Consider the following 17,457-nt stretch of genomic DNA (forward strand, 5'->3'; position numbering starts at 1 on the left):
GCGAACAACCACGACAACCACCACCACCAGCACCACACCCTCCACCACAACCACCGCATTCAAACCAATCCCCGGAGTAACCTCATCCGTATTCGACAGCAACCGTCTGGAACCTCCACAACAACCACCGACCTCCGACAGCGACGAACAAGACGAATCCCCCATCAGCCACCGGAACGGCAGCAACGAAAAATCCAAACGGGACGCGGCTACCGAAGAGAACGAAATCCTCGTTGCTGAACCGCTGATCTCCAAGCTGGCGATTACAACCGGTCCAGCAGCGGACTACGACATGATCAAGGCCGACATCAAACCGGTGGAAACCAACAACACCAACATCATACTGTTCACCGCTAGCGACGCTAGCGTCGGTCCCACCTCATCGGGTTCATCATCATCATCATCGTCATCCAGATCCTTCCAGTCCAGTCCGACCTTCGACGAACTGACCATGTCGATCATCAACCATGCTCGAGCGATCGCGAATCAGACGCTAAAACCGGCCGCAAGCTCGGATCCGAATACGGAACAAACCTCACAAACGTCACAAACCGATGAAATTCAGCACAAAGCACCGGAGCTGGCGGAAACCACGCTGCCCATGACGGTGCCGACCACCAGTACCAGCGCACCGCCGCCGCCACCACCTCCGGCAGTGGAAAGTACGGCGGCTCACGACGGCAGCAGTGAGCAGACGGAACCGACCGACGCTACCGACGAACCGACGACGGTTGCCGACCAGACGGAGTCGTCCGGCAGCGATAGTGAGAGCGAAACGACTGTTAGTGTAGACATTTAGTGCGCGAATGAGTGAGAGCATAAAGCGAAAAAGTGCGACGGTCCCCCGCCGGGGACCCAAAGACCCCAAAGAGATCGTAGACCGACGAAGACCGTCCGACCGACGAAGAAGTGAAGTCGAAAAAGTTATTAGCTAGAGTTAAGGCACACACATCCCCCCCGCCCCCGCAGGGGGGCAGCGCAGAGTAATTTAAAGCTTAATTTATGATATATTTAACTGTATAATGCTAGGAAAAAATATGAAGAAGAAAAAACTGTGTGGACTGTAAAAGTAAAAAAAAAGCATGTGAAAACCGAAAAGAACTGAGAACCGCCGGATTTCGAGCCGATCCGAGAGCGAAGAAACAGAAGAGTGACCGAGTAGAAGAGCTTTAAATCAACGAAGAAGCTGTGGCGCAACTGTTGAGAGAAAATTGAGTTATTTTGTTTACGTCAAAATAAAACGATAATTTATGATTTCCCACTTTTCCGGCTTGTCGGCTTGCTTGTTTCGATGACAATCCGAGGGCAGAATCTGTCATTATTTGGTTACTAGCTAAGTATCGATTCGCTTATGCCAAAGAACAAGTTTGATGAAGAATCGTTTAGACGTTCCGGAGTTATGGCGGAGCATGGGTTCAGAACCTTTGTTGAAACCTGACTATTTGCTAAGGAAAACAATTGCGGTAACTCGATCAATGTTTTACACACAGCGACAACGAAAAGCCAAATCGTGATAATAGGAACAAGTTTTATAACTATTTCGGCTAATTAGTCCAAGAAAGCCCATGTTTTTTTACCTAAGATAAAACGTTAAAACTTTCCAGAAACATTTCTTTCAAATAAAATAAAAACCCGCCTCGTACTTGGTGAAAGAAAATTTTAGCTCAAGAACTGTATCGAAAGTAGACGATTCAGTTGGAGGATCTGTTTTGCCAATCCTGGCAGGTAGGTATAGAAGAATAGATTATCTCCAAGTGCTGTAAAAAACCGCGAAGCAAACTCTTCTAAGAATTGTTATTCTGAATTACCGAACGTAGTTTACAGCACTTCTAGAAGCATTAAAAATCCCAACTGTTCATTCTTTCCAGTTGAAATTGAGCTAAAATTTGGATTTCTTAATATTTAAAATATTGTGGATCCCGTTTCAGATTGACATGATAACAGTGTGCGATCTCTCTTCCGATTATCTCCTTCATGATATAAACACATAGGTACGACAGTAAATACATACAAAAGTACAATTACAAATTTATCGTCTACAAAAGAGTCGTCGTTGAAAGTTATTAGGCGGCACGGCTGATAGCGAATCACTTTTTAGTGATTTGGTCACTTTTTTAGTACTGGTCACTAAAAAGCCACATTTTTTTACAAATAGTCACTAAAGTCACTTATTTTTTGCAGCTAAACTATTTATTATGCAAAATTTTATTTGGTGAACCTACATCGCAAGTCAAATATCAAGATTATTGAAAATTGCAAGATAACAAATATCTGGACGCCAAATTGACACAAACGATCTCAGTCAAAATAAGATTTTGTTTCAGAAAATCACGAAATGTTTCTCGAAAACAACTATCTAGCCACCCAGTTAGCTTCGAGGTACGATGCTGATCTAGCAAACCAGTCGTCGTAGGTTCTAATGCTCTAATGGTTCTAATTCTAGGTGCTAATGCAAAGCACTGTAATTGGCATATACTCTAATGACTGGTTGCGAAGTCTGTCGATAAAGAAGGCTAATGTTCGTCATCGGAACGATAATTGAAGTTCGGGTTCCGGTCCGGTCCGGTTAAAAATCGGCACGAACTTTGTTATTCCGACTATAAAGACCAATAATCCGGTCCGATTTGGCTTTGTTCAGGTTCCGGAACCGGAACAGAGCCAAATCGGACCGGAATAAAGTCGGAATAACAAAGTTCGTGCCGATTTTTAACCGGACCGGACCGGAACCGGGACATCAATTTTCGGTCCGATGTCAAACACTACAGAAGGCTTAACTCTTAAAGACGTTTATAATCCAAGGTTTTGATATTTTTCATCGAAAACAAATTAAAACCTAATAAAATGAAGATCCCAAGGAAAATTCAATTCAATGGACAAAATAGTTTAAGTCCCCCCTAATTCCCTAAGTCCCCCCAATTCAATGGGCAAAGTAGTCTAAGTCCCCCCTAACAAAAAAAATCTACGGCGGAGTGCAGATGGAAGACGGAACGTGGAGGAGGCGAATGAACCATGAATTGCATCAGCTGCTTGGTTCCCTAAGCAAAAACAAAAATCGGTCGCCTGCGATGGGCTGGGCATGTCGTGAGGATGTCGGATGACCGCCCGGTTAAAAAAGTTCTCAATAACGATCCGACTGAAACGAGACGGCGGGGCGCGCAGCGAGCAAGATGGATCGATCAAGTGGAAGGCGACCTGCGGACCCTACGTAGACTACGTGACTGGCGAATTGCGGCCATGGACCGAGTGGAGTCCGCCGTAGATGGTGCGCAACACCTTCCGTTCGAAAACACTAAGGGCGCGTTGGTCCTCCACGAGCATAGTCCATGTCTCATGGCCGTAAAGAACTACCGGTCTAATCAGCGTCTTGTAGATTGTTAACTTCGTGCGGTGGCGAATTTTGTTCGATTGCAGCGTCCTACGGAGTCCAAAGTAGGCACGATTTCCTGCCATAATGCGTCTTTGTATTTCTCTGCTGGTGTCGTTGTCTGCGATAACCAGTGAGCCCAGATACACGAACTCTACTACCACCTCGATTTCATCACCGTCTAAATGAATCCGGGGAGGGAGGTCAGCATTCACTTCTCTAGAACCTCTTCCTTTCATGTATTTTGTTTTCGATACATTAATGACAAGTCCAATCCGTTTGGCTTCAGCTTTCACTCCGATGTACGTTTCCGCCATCTTCTCGAAGGTACGTATAATGATGGCAACGTCGTCAGCGAAACCCAGAAGCTGGACGGACTTCGTGAATATCGTGCCACCCGTGTCTATACCCGCTCTTCTTATCACACCCTCCAAAGCGATGTTGAACAACAAACATGAAAGCCTCGTAACCCTCTTCGAGATCCAAAGGGACTCGAGACTGCCCCTGATACTCGAACAACACACATTACTCGATCCATCGTCGCCTTAACCAATCGCGTTAGTTTATCCGAAAATCCGTAGTAGTGCATAATCTGCCATAGCTGATCTCGATCGATCGTGTCATACGCCGATTTGAAGTCGATGAATAAATAATGCGTGGGCACGTTGTATTCGAGACATTTCTGCAACACTTGCTGAAGCGCGAAAATCTGATCCGTGGCGGCACGGGCACCCATGACTCCCGCTTGATATTGCCCCACGAACTCCTTTGCAAATGGTGATAATCGACGACATCAAAGTTGGGAGAGTACCTTGTAGGCGGCGTTCAACAGTATGATTGCGCGGTAATTACAACAATCCAACTTATCGCCCTTTTTGTAGATCGGACATACGATGCCTTGCGTCCACTCCTCCGGTAGTAGCTCCTCCTCCCAAATCTTGACAATGACCCAGTGCAGCGCTCTAGCCAGTGCGTTCCCACCGTATTTGAGCAGCTCGCCGGGTAGCTGATCAGCCCCAGCCGCTTTATTGTTCTTCAGACGACCGATGTCTTCTGCTATCCTGGATATCCTGGAGGTCGGGGCTGGTATTCGGCGCTGTTAAGGTGCTCGCCATAATACTGCTTCCACCTCTCGATCCCCTCACGTTCGTTCGTGAGAAGATTACCGTCTGAGTCCCGACACATATCGGCCTGCGGCACACAGCCTTTGCGCGAACGGTTTAACTTCTCGTAGAACTTCCGTTTATCGTTAGCACGGTACAGTTCATCCATCGCCTCGCGATCTCGATCTTCCTGTTGGCGCTTTTTCCTCCGGAAGACCGAGTTTTGCCTGTTCCGTGCTTGTTTATATCGCTCAACATTCGCACTCGTACGGTGTTGCAGCATTCTCGCACGTGCTGCATTCTTCTCCTGCACTAATTGCTCGCATTCGCCGTCGAACCAATCGTTTCTTCGGTACGGATTCATTGTACCTAGTGCCGCTAGAGCAGTGCTACCGATGGCGGGCTTAATGCCTTTCCAACCATCTTCAAGAGTTGCTGCGCCAAGTTGCTCTTCCGTTGGTAGCGCTGCTTCCAGCTGCCGCGCGTATTCTTGGGCAACTCCGGTGTCTCGTAGCTGCTCGATGTTGGGTCGCGGCGTACGACTTCGACGCGTGTTATGCACCGTCGAGAGTTTTGAGCGCATGCAGACTGCAACTAGGAAATGATCCGAATCTATATTCGCACTGCGGTAGGTGCGAACGTTTATCGCATCAAAGAAGAATTTACCGTCGATTAGAATATGGTCAATTTGATTTTCTATTCGTTGTTGAACGGCCTTTCCTGCTTTAAAGCGGCCATCAATCATAGCTTTTCCAGTAAATTTTCCATTTCCATTGCTAAACTTCCCTGACTTCAAATTAAATTCCCTGGCATTCCCTTAGTTTTTCAGGTTGAAACAAATTTCCTTCCAGGTCATCCCTAATTTTCCAGGAAATCGACATCCTGTAAAGGGTTCGCGATAAATTTGGCAGTAATGGCGGGCAACTTGATTCTCTTACGTTCTCTGGGATGAACGTTGTAGTCAACAGTGGATAACGGAAACAGCAAACATGTCTGTCACCTCTTCAAATCAGTACAAATAAGATTCGGGTTAGTTTAGTCATTGTTGCAGTCGCCGGCAGAGTTTCAGATGAAACCTGCAGGATAATCACTGAAGGATGTATTGAGCGGCCACGAACCAGAGCGGCTAAGACAGCAGCCCGCAACGATACGCTGAGCTTGAGTCCTTGTAAAAATTCTTATATACGGGATAAGAGCGCCTGGGTTAAGAGGAAGAAAGAACCGCCGCCAATGGACCAATGCAAAAATGCTACTCAAGCTTAGAGCTAGCTAGTTACTGAGTAACAGGCTTGTTTTGCTCAACTTAATCATAAATAGACAGAGCGATCTGCTTCTCACAGCGAACAAGTGCTTCGCTTCCTGTTCGAACATTTTCTCTTCCCCCAAATACTGCCAAATACTGCTTTCTCTTATAACATCTTTGCTCTGTATCCCAAAGAGAATATCGGATAGGCATTTAGACGGCCTGAAATGATTTGCTTTGTTATCCTAAAAGCATGCATTCTGAAGTGCTCCGGAAGAAAAAGAAATATGAAACAAAATTGTCGCTCATTGGGCTGCTGAGCAAAACATTCTATAAGGAAAACTTCTGGAATTTCTGCGCGTTGCAGTAAAATACTGAGAATTGAGATTATTTTTAAAGCATGGCATAAATACGTATACGCATGGTACGTTGCATCAACCGCGTCAACTGTCAGCCGTCATTAGCTAAAATTGAAGTAGCAATCAAACGTCTGAAGTCCAGTAAACCACAAAAATAAACTGCATTTCAACCGAGATGCAGAAAGCTGACCCATTTTTGCCAAACGTAAAAATCCGCTCTATTGTATGCCTGCGAACGTGGTGCATCATATCAGCGAAGATAATGCGGAAACTGCAGATTCCTTTAATCGCTGCCAGCGAGTTTGGTAGCTGCACACTTAGATCTCCAATTTGGAACACCTTCGCCGATGCTACCAGCGCCAAACAGAAACAGGGATTCGACAACATAGATGGAAGTAGATCTAGATACCAGTGCGGTAGTAACAACAACACTGGCATCAGAAACAGATGCCTGATGTGCGAGATGGTTCGAACAGGTCAAAAGTAACTTGCGACTTCCGAGACACCGTGAAATTGGCGACGAGTAGCCAAAGATCGAGTTGAATGGAAACAACTGTCTGAAGTATCGCTAGCTAGCTCGACCCAATGCTGACGATGACGACCTGGTTGTTTTTTTTGTGTAGATTTGTCCAAATGAAGAAAACCCTAATTTGATTTTCGCAATATTTATTAACCGAGACGTCTATAGTTGCAAGTTAGCATCCTGCTATAGGATTTCACAAGAAAACAGCTTTCTCACGGCGATCGATTTATCTTGCGGATTTCAGTGATATTGATCGATGGGTCTCTAACTGTGAAAAGTGGTGCCCTTTATTTGCCCAAAACTGACAGAAACAGATGCGTGTTTTGGAGATCATTGAAATTCCTACATAAATATCTTTCTTTCGTCACTTTTCAGTCACTTTTTGTATCTGTTTGGTCACTTTTTGGTCACTATTTCTGTCCATTTAGTCACTAAAATCACTTTTTTGGAGTGGCTCTGGCTATCAGCCCTGCGATGTTGAAATCGAACCAACCGTAAAGTTCGTTGAAGCGCATTGCCATAAATCGGATAGGATCGTACAGTCCGTCCGTAGTTTGCATTCCGTCCCTGCAGGTGCAGGAAATACCTAGTTCTGAGGGGTCTTTCAGGAGCATACAAATTCAGTTGACTCAGAAGAGCGGGGCGATCAATATCTCCTAATAGCCAGCTAGCCAGGAACGTGGCCTGAGCGTTGGCACGTCTTCTTTCAAGAGTCTCCAAGCTAAGCAAACGGCAGCGTTCCTCATATGGCGGAAGGTCTTTGGGATCGCACCATGGAAGACTGCGCAATGCATACCGTAGAAATTTTTTCTGCACTGCTTCGATTCTTGCGATCCAAATTTGTTGATTTGGACACCAGATCACTGATCCGAATTCAAAACAGATCTTACAAGTACATAGTACAAAGATCGAAAACAGTACGGGTCACGGAACTCCTTGGCAATTTTAAAAATAAATCCAAGTTGCTTATTGGCTCTGGAGATAATGTCGTTGTAGAGTATACGGAAACAGGGTGGCAACTGGATACGAAAAACCAAATTCCCTGATTTTTCCAGGTTTTTCCCGGTGTTTAAAAAAATTCTAGGTTTCATATTGCGATATAATTTTAACTGTGTTAAAATTTGTTTCGATCATTGATATTTGAATTGTTTATCAATCTACGAGGTATTGAGAAAAATTTCCCTAGGCCTACCCTAGACCTACTCTATTTCCCTAGGCGAATTCTTCAATCACTTTCTCTTATTCTGCCGGCCAACAAATTACACTCCTTCCGTGAGTTCCTCATCTGTTCTTTTTCCCGCGCAAGTTTATTCGCAAACTCAGGCGCAAGCGGAGTTTTAGTGCCTATTGCGGCCGGCTCTCGAACCGGCCGTGGAGCTTTTACTGCCAGCCACGCGAAAATGTTCGTATGTTTAATTTTCGTTCTTCGAGCCATAAGCCATGCAAAAAAGCAGTTTAATTAAGCTAATTTTTAATTTCGCTTTACCACTGGTGGCTGTTCTACTTTCTGACCAACGCGGCTTATTTAACTTTGCATGGATTGATCGGGATTTACTCTTCCGGGTCCAAGATAGAGCCAAAATTTCTTAACGTGGAAGGTAGGGTCGCTACACCCGCATTTCGGTTACAATTTGTTACAACAGTATGGCAAGTTTATGTACTGCCGTGAGTCAGTGGAATTTCTCCAATATTTTTCTCGAAAACCGAATTACGCTGCGGTGGCATTTACTTCCATGTTCTGCGAATTGTGTCACATGCCGCAAAATGTCCGTCCTGAAACTTCAATGTCATTCGATTCGACTTGACTAACGCCAAACGAACGCGCAAAGTAAAGCATAAGCATAAGCATAAGCATAGGATACCGTCCGTGAGCTGCTACTCCGTTATTGACTAGGACCGATGAAAATTGCAAAATGATGGCTGGAAAAAGCTTGCTGGGGCAACACACTGTTCCTCATTGTGCAACCTTATCAGGTCCCTGCATGCTGATCAATACCGACGCCGGCCACGTCCGAATGCGGGTCCTGGTGGGATGGGAAGGAATGTTAGTCCAATACTTGTTGAACGCCAAACGAACGCGCAAAGTGAGTGCAAACTAAATTTGTTATATCATTTCACTTGCCTCGCAGAATAAGGCCCTTTGCAAAACACTGAGCTAATTATCGATAACCCAATCTATCGCTTGTGTGCCGTACTTCTTTACCTATTTCTAAGTGTTCTTCACTACTCAATGAATCGATCATTGAGGTTGTTTGAAAAATTCTCTGATTTTGTTAAAAATTCCCTGATTATTCCAGGGTTTTCCAGGTAATTTGAAATTTCCTGACAATTCCAGATTTTTTCAGGTAGTTGCCACCCTGGGAAAGTTTGTGAGCTATCCAGGAGGACACCAAGATCACGAATGTGATAGACGCGTTGTAACAAATGTCCTGCCATGTAGTAGCTAAAAGCTATAGGCTTATTTTTACGGTGAAAGGAGATGGCAAAGCACTTTGAGATGCTACCGGTAAACATGTTATTCGAGCTCCAATCTTCAAATTTGTCCACAGGGTGTCACAGTTCAATGCAGTCGGATTTCCATTTTAATTACTTTAAAGATTTTTACATCGTCGGCATAAAAAATCGACAGCCTGGTGGCAGAAGAGCTGATAGTTCGTTTATAAAAAGAGAAAAGAGCAAGGGTCCAAGGTTGCTCCCCTGTGGTACGCCAGAGATGTTTCTGAACGAATCGGAAAATTCTGATCCGATCTTCACACTCAGCCTACGGTGTGCGGCGGTACGAGTGTAGCCACTTGCGGAACGGTGCTGAAACTTCCAGCTTCTCCAGCCTAGCAAGGAAGAGGCCGTGATTCACCTGATCAAACGCAGCTTTCAGGTCCGCGCAGGAAGAACGAGACGAAATCGACGAGATTCGTGGAGATTGAACGTTTTGGAGAAAAAACCATGCTGGTCTGAGAAAATGTAGTGCTGACAGCTAGCGAACAAAGCGTCGTTCACGATTATCTCGAGCGCTTTAGAATTTGAGCATAACGATGTAATCCCTCGATAGTTTTGAACGTTGCGCTTATCACCCTTCTTGGGTACAGGAAACATTACATTAATACGCCTTTTAGTCTCACGGCTGGTATTGTTGTCCTCAGTTGCCAGTGAGCCAAAGTATACGGGCGACTACCTCAAACTCATCCCCGTCGATTACCACGGTACTGCCCAAGCGGGCCCTGTCGCGCTCGGTCCCGCCCGCCAGCATATACTTTGTTTTAGGCGTATTTATCTTCCATCCAAGCTTCTCTGTTTCGCGTTTTAGTCTGGTGTACTGATCTTCCACCGCCTCAAATGTTCTGCCGACAGTATCCACGTCGTCAGCAAAGCAGATAAATTGACTGGATTTATTGAAAATCGTGCCCCGCATTTCGATCGCCGCTCGTCTTATAACACCTTCAAGCGCAATGTTGAATAGCAGGCAGGAAATACCACCTCCTTGTCGAAGTCCCCTACGAGATTCGAATGGGCCCGACAATCCAAGATTCTCACACAGCACTGGATCCCATCCATCGAAGCCATGATAAGTCTAGTAAGCTTACCCAGAAAGCCGTTTTCGTCCAAAATTTTCCATAGCTCTTGTCGGTTTAGGCTATCATATGCGGCTTTAAAATCGACGAACAGGTGGTGCGTGGGGACTCGGAATTCGCGGAATTTATTGGGTAGTGGCGACAGCCGATGGAAGATGAGAAAGCATTTTGTAGGCAGCATTCAGGATAGTGATCGCTTGGTAGCACTCACAATCTAATTTATCGCCTTTCTTGTAGATAGGGTAAATAACCCCGTCCTTCCGCTCCTCTGGTAGTCTTCCGTATCCCAAGTCCGGACAATCAGTTAATGCAAACAGCTGGCCAACTTGTCCAGGCCCATTTCAATAAGTTCCGCTTCAATGCCAGCCTTTCCTGCTGCTTTGTTATTCTCCAGCCGCTGGATGGCTTCTACAACTTCCCTTATCGATGGGGGTCTTCGTTACTTGCTCCACTAATGGGGTCACTTCCTCCACTATCATGGTCTACAGCCTGCACGCCATTCACGTGTTCAACGTAGTGCTGCTTTCACCTTTCGATCACGGTACGATCGTCAGTCAAAATACCTCCATCTTTATATCTGCACATTTTAGCCCGCCTTACAAAGCCTTTGCGAAATTCGTTGAGTCTTTGATAGGACTTCCGTGTGGCGTAAAAACGGTACAGCTGCCCGAGTTCTTCGCGCTCTTCCTCCTACTGGTGGCGCTTCTTCTCCTGAAAGAGTCAGGTTTGCAAGCCTCCGCTTCTGTTTGTATCGCTCCTCATTCTTATAGATGGCTCTACGCAGCACTTGTACCCACGCTTTTCTCATCCTAAATCTGCAGGCACTCCTCGTCAAACCATTCGTTACGTCGATTGCATTATTATTTGTTCAACCACTTTAGAAAATCGGGAGCGAATGGCTATATTGGGCAATCTACCATGATTTACTAGGGGAATGGCTCGAGGAGGAACTATCAATGAACTGAAAGTTATCACATGCACTGTCTAAAAAAGGGCCATCGACTCGAATGCAGCAATTATAGGGATAGCACTCTTTGGCATCATATTTCATAGACTGGACAGTCCACGACAGACCAAATGTTTACTTTGCGAATTCTCGCCAAATTTCGAGAATTCTAGTCATGGACTTTAAGCCGGCGTACGATTCAGTCGAGCGAAAGGAATAGTGGCGCCTTATGCTTGAACAAAATTGATTAGGTGGAAATGTGCTGTCTTTAACGGTTCCAAATCAAGTGTCAGAAGAACGGGTAAAATACTGAACTCATTTGATTCGTTAGAAGAACGCTTATACGCTTTTATCTTATGAAAAATAGAAGCCCTGACGACTGCATCAAAAGTTCATGCTACTCAACACACCAGATTTAATGTTTTTTAATCAATTAATATAAACAATTGGCCATCATTTCTACCGACACACAAATAAGTTCCTGTTTAAATTCAGTAGCGCCTCCATCATAATTACATTCACTTGAACCGCAAAGTGCAGTGAATAATCCTTGGGATTGAAATACCTATAAGACTTTTTTCGTGGTCAGCATGCGCAGCTACATGTTATTCACACAAATTTCATAAGGTTGGATATTTAAAGCAATTGATTTAACAAAAAAAATCCACTTACCAGCTCCATCCATCGTATATTTATATCTGGGTGACGGCGCTTTCGGTATCAATTTTGCATAAGTCTCCGGCATCATTTCCTTGAACCGATCGTGGTATGAAAATCTAAAAATAATTGTTTAATAAATAATCTATATTCAGCCGCAATCTACTCCAACTTACCTCAAACACTTCAGCAGCACCTCCTGGATAAACTTCGGCCTTGGGTGCTCCATCTCCAGAAGCAAACAGCTATCCCAATCGTCCCAGCTCCAGCGGAACTGGAAGTTACTCAGGTGATAGGAAAACCAGTTGGCAAAGCGATCGAAACAACTGGTATTCATCGAATCGATTCGCATGAAAAGAATTTCCGTAGCCTGAGCCAAAACCTGTGGCATTTTGGACGGCTGCAGCTTACACAGTTCGATCAAAATTGATCCGTAGCAAATTTCCAAATAGCGCGGCGTAGGCATGTGGAACAGTTCCGCAAAAATCACTTCCACGATACAGTACTCCAACGGGATTTTATCCTTGTAGGCCAAATTCAACAAGTTCGCGGCACAATCCTTGCGTTCCCAGTGATGAGTTTCAATGATCGAATGCAAATGTTCTTCGATCAGGAAACGCTCGATCGAATGAGCACCCGGCAAAATGGGTCCAGCTGGACAATCGGTATAATCAAACATCCGATAAACGACCCACGGCATCGGATACTCAAACGAATCCTGATGCGGCGGTGGATGAATTAACGGCAAATTATGCTGCAAAGCTTCACAAAGCACCGAATCGAACGCTAGGTACGGTCGAGGAATGTGCTTCTCGGCCCAGTTATCCTGTCGAAGCTTGCGGATCTGCGCCCACAGACAATCCAAATATTCTTCCTGGGGATGGGGTGCATCCACCGACCATACCCGCAGTGCATTATGATGTTTCTTGGTTCGTTTGTTCAAAAACACTTCAATGCGCACCAGCAGATTCTCCAGCGCAGATTCCTTTTTCTCGTACAATTCTCGACCTACCCACGGCAGGGTAGACAACACGGCAAATACGTACCAATCGCGGCGAACCTGCGGCACCGAATCTTCATTAGCGGCATCCACCATATTATCCAGCAGTTGCAGTAAAGAATTCGTTGAAATAACGTGACAATTCACCAAGTCCGATAAAAACCGCAAAGCATACCGGGCAGCATCCCACTTGCATTGCTTCAAACTTTCCTTGAACGTCTTCACCATATGGTCAACAAACTCTCCACCAAAGTTGTAGTTCTTGGCATTCATCAATCCCACCATCGTTGAGTAGATCGTGCACTTCTCCGGCATCTTAATGGGACATTCCGATAAGATTCGCAAGATTTTATTGCGAAAATTACCCAAATCTGACTCAAGCACCGAAACCAGCCCTTCCAGGTTCGACTCCAACGAAGAGGTACTGTTTTCTCCCACCCTCAAGATCAGTGCCTCCAAACGTTCTTCCATTTCTTGGTTCTCCGAAACCCGGCGACGTTTACGGGACCGTTCTGCAAGAAGGAAACGGTACAGTTATAGCCCCAAACCGACATCGATACGTAAGCAGCGAATCAGAGCGAAACGATTGATTGCAGGTTATACAAAATTGACCGAGCCGATACTTACCACCGTAAAAATCACCGTCATCTTCGTAGGCACGACGGCGGTTCATGATGCCGACACTAGCGTTGGACACTTTAGAGAAGCAAAAGCAGTTCCGCACAAGCAGAGAGACCTAATTTCGATACGACAATCAGCAAAATCTACGACGTTTGACGCTTCCTTCACTCGCAGCTCGCACCTTGAAAACGAAACGAAAACCGAAAGTGACAGTTTCTTTTAGATCGGCATTCGAGGCTCGAATTTCGAGTAGGTAAAACCAGGGATGCCAGATATGTTGACAAAACTCGAAATTTGGAAAATCATGCACATCTGCTCGAAAACTTTTAGTTACGATCAAGGTTATGAGTAGGAAAGGTAAGAAACCTTACTTAGTGCTATGAGGCTGCAAAGTCCGCAGAGACGTTATTTAGCACAGCCATCATGGATTTTTTTTTTCATTTTAATGTGGATTATGGTAAAGAGGATGATAAAGATAAATCAATAAAATGAATATATATTGGGGTCAGCCCCGGTGTAGTGGTTAGCATTCACGCCCCTCACACCGAGGACCCGGGTTCAAATCCTAACCCCACCCAAAGTGACTATAATATAAGTGGAAGTGGTTAAGGCACAGAGAACAGACTACCAGGTTATTGACAAAAAGTGTGTAAAAGGTTTTTATGTAATCTACGAGTAATCCTTCAAAAGAGCACCCCTCGAGCAGTAAGTGGCAAACTAAATCTTGATGTCGCTGCCATCGCTGCTATGTAACTCCAGCACAAAGAAATATTAATAAAGGTACATGGATATATTTTTATGCGTTTGGCAAACTATTTCTGGAGGGCGCTACCGACTGATTTTACACACAAAAAATCGATTTCTTCCTTCGAGCCTGTTAATCTGTTCTCTGTGGTTAAGGCACAGAGAACAGATTAACAGGCTCGAAGGAAGTAATCGATTTTTTGTGTGTAAAATCTGTCGGTAGCGCCCTCCAGAAATAGTTTGCCAAACGTATCAAAAAATATCCATGTACCTTTATCAATATTTCTTTGTGCTGGAGTTATATAGCAGCGATGGCAGCGACATCAAGATTTAGTTTGCCACTTACTGCTCGAGGGGTGCTCTATTGAAGGATTACTCGTAGATTACATAAAAACCTTTTACACACTTTTTGTCAATTACCTGGTAGTATGTTCTCTGTGGTTAAGGTGACTATAATTCGCTATGTAAGCACAAATCGATCTCTTGTACTCTCATGGAACTGCCGTATGGAAAGTTTGTGAAGATTTGGTGCAAAGTTTTGTCTATCCTTTTCACTCTTTAACAAACCTGTGCACAGACTTCACAAATAGAACAAACTTGGGAAGGTGGCAGCACCGTTTCGCGCACATAGCGAATCGAACAAAAAAAAATTAAATATTTTCTGACCGTATAAAATTTTTAAAAAAACAAACAGCTGGCATCCCTGCATGTTCCATGGAAGATGGAACACGGAGCGAAAAAGCTCCAGTTTGTTTCAAACAAAATGATTGTTGTTTTAAGCCTCAATAAAATATGTTTATAACAACCTGAAAATATTGTTGTTTCTAAACGAGATTCTGTTTGAATCAAGTAAATAACAGTTTTGAATTAAAAGTAAAGTATTTTCAAATTTGAAGTTGACATTGATGTAACAATAAATATTTTCATTTCAATCATACATTTCAGTTTGAAACAAAATGAAATTTTTGTTTGTGCGTAAAACAACCATAAATATGGTTGAAACTACATTTTTATTCTCCGTGAATATATGTACACTATTACTTAGGTACCAATGAGGTTTAAAAAGGTGTGGCAGATGAAGACATTCGATGGTATTAGTAGCGAAAAATCAGAAAACGACGTCAAACTACAAAAACAAACCGCGTCGGACAAAGGGGTTTGTTTTTGGAGTTTGACGTCACGCTTCATCGTGATTGGTCGATTTACGATTTCACTCACACCGTGATGAAATTTCTTCATTGCACTAACACCACTTAACCAACATTGCCACACCTGTATATATCACATTGCTTAGGTACGGCAAACGCGGCATGTTTGTGTTCGTAATATGCTTAAAAGTATAGGTGTGTTAGTGCCATCGTTGTACGGTACAATGTTTATGCTTTTTTTATGCCCGTAGAAGAATAGGGCGAGGTTGACGTCACTCTTGCTGTTTACGTTATTTGCGCTGCTAACACAAACAACCGGTACGTTGTTCCACACCTCTACTACTTCACATCGAGATGGAATGGAATGGAACACAGCAGGTAAACGTAACGTCAAAAAGTGGTATAATTGAAGATAGAATTAACAAAAGGGCGAATGATGCAAGCGTAAACAAACCGAGTGAGGGTTGATTTTCCTATGCTGGTCCAGCAAAAAATCAACGGGATGGCAACCCAAGTAGCATTTTCAGGCTGATAAAACGCTTTTATAGCTGATTTAATTCAACCTGTGGCTGATCTATGGTTTAGGTTTAGAAATGGAAACCTTTTTTCAGCTCCTAAACATCTAAATCTGGTGATTTTATCAAGCTTCAGGCTAATTAATAGCTGCTTTCGAAGCTGCAATGAAGCTTAATAGAAACTTTTTTGCGCTTTTAAATAGCCAATTTGCGCAATGCTGTCAATTCTATTTTAGAACGAGAAATAGTTTTGCAATCTACTTTTCCAGTCGCTTAATCAACGCTTCATCAACCTTTATGCAGCCAAAAAAAATCTATTCTTAAATTTAAAAAATGAACGCGTCATTTTTATTTCGCCGTGATCGCGATATTTTTAGTTTCGAATAACTTTAATTCGTACAAGTAAGCTAGCTAATTAAAAATGCATGTCTTTCTTCCGGGAATTGAACCCACCATCTTTTGATCCATAAGCATTCACCGTATGATCCGCCCCATTTGCATCTGACAGTGAGAATATCTTTACACCTGAAGCCTAGCCCGTCTAGTGCGAAGCAGTCGATAATATCGATAACTGCCAAACTTTTACCACAGACAAACAGACATAACTCTTGGAAGAAAAATCAACAAAAATTATCGTACCTCACATTCAGCCTGAACACTAGCACCATCTATGATCGACATTCCCAAATATCAAATAGCAATATGGGTATCCCTCGAAGTAGCAAGTATTTTTTATGGGGAATCCCCCTTCTTTCGACAAAAAGCGCCACTTTGACCAAAACGGAGACATTCCCAACTAAGCTCAAATTTGAAATGACGGTTTAATCGGTACGATGAATGGAAAACGAGTGTTATGTCTGTTTGTCTGTGCTTTTACTGTCGGCCGAATTGTGAAATTCTATGATCTGACAGTATGTGTGCTGTGAGCCAAAAGAAAACTTGGTAGAAGTTTTTAAAGCCACTTTAACACCCTTAAGCAGCCTTAAAATAGTTTAGAAGCTGAGAACCTAATGAAAGCTTCCACTCTACATTTTAACACCTTTAAGCAGCCGTAAAACGGTTTGATGTTTATGGCTGTTTAGAAGCAGATTGTTTAGCAGAAAAAACCGCTACTAAGCTTTTCTATCAGCTTTTGGGAGAGAACTGGTTTTGAAAAACTTAAAGTAGCTTAAACATCGCTTATTTAAACCGAGGGGATGCGCTGTGCTATCCCTTGCTATGTATTTGACAGAAGATAACATCGCGCTTCCAAAACTGTCAACGCTTCCAAAAGTGTCAAATTTCAATGCAGTAACCACAGACTAACAGACGTAACACTTCGAACAAATTTTCTAACAAAACATCGTTTTATTGACACCCCTAAAACTTGGAAAAAACACTAGCATCACCTGGTGCAGTCTTCGCGCTACGCAGAGTAGGTTGCTATAAATTTAGCAATGCTATAAATTTACTTGTATAATATCTGACATCAGCGCTAGCGCATGCGAGCGGCGTTCTCGCGCAGCGACTGTTGTTTGAGTCTTGGCTTAAGCGAAAATTTGAAATGATCGTTTTTATTGACAATGGAATGAGGCTTCAGTGTTACGTCTGTTAGTCTGTGCAGTAACATAGCGAGGAAAAAAAGAAAAAAGCAAAACATCAAGTTTTATAGTTCGATGTTGTACT

The 17,457-nt window shown here is 43.7% G+C and overlaps 1 protein-coding gene across 1 annotated transcript in view; it reads right to left on the reverse strand.

Annotated features, from left to right (window-relative positions):
* Positions 1 to 13,573, reverse strand: part of LOC128741639 (nuclear cap-binding protein subunit 1) — a 55,558-nt gene extending 41,985 nt beyond the window's left edge. Inside the window, exons 1-3 of the mRNA XM_053837593.1 lie at positions 13,392 to 13,573; positions 11,941 to 13,276; positions 11,780 to 11,883 (exon numbers count right to left, since the gene is read on the reverse strand). Coding sequence (XP_053693568.1) covers positions 11,780 to 11,883; positions 11,941 to 13,276; positions 13,392 to 13,437 — 1,486 coding nt within the window. The 5' untranslated portion in view covers positions 13,438 to 13,573. The remainder of the gene's footprint in view (positions 1 to 11,779; positions 11,884 to 11,940; positions 13,277 to 13,391) is intronic.
* Positions 13,574 to 17,457: the final 3,884 nt, after the last annotated feature.

This window comes from Sabethes cyaneus, chromosome 3, assembly GCF_943734655.1.
Source record: "Sabethes cyaneus chromosome 3, idSabCyanKW18_F2, whole genome shotgun sequence".
In the NCBI taxonomy this organism is placed as follows: Eukaryota; Metazoa; Arthropoda; class Insecta; order Diptera; family Culicidae; genus Sabethes; species Sabethes cyaneus.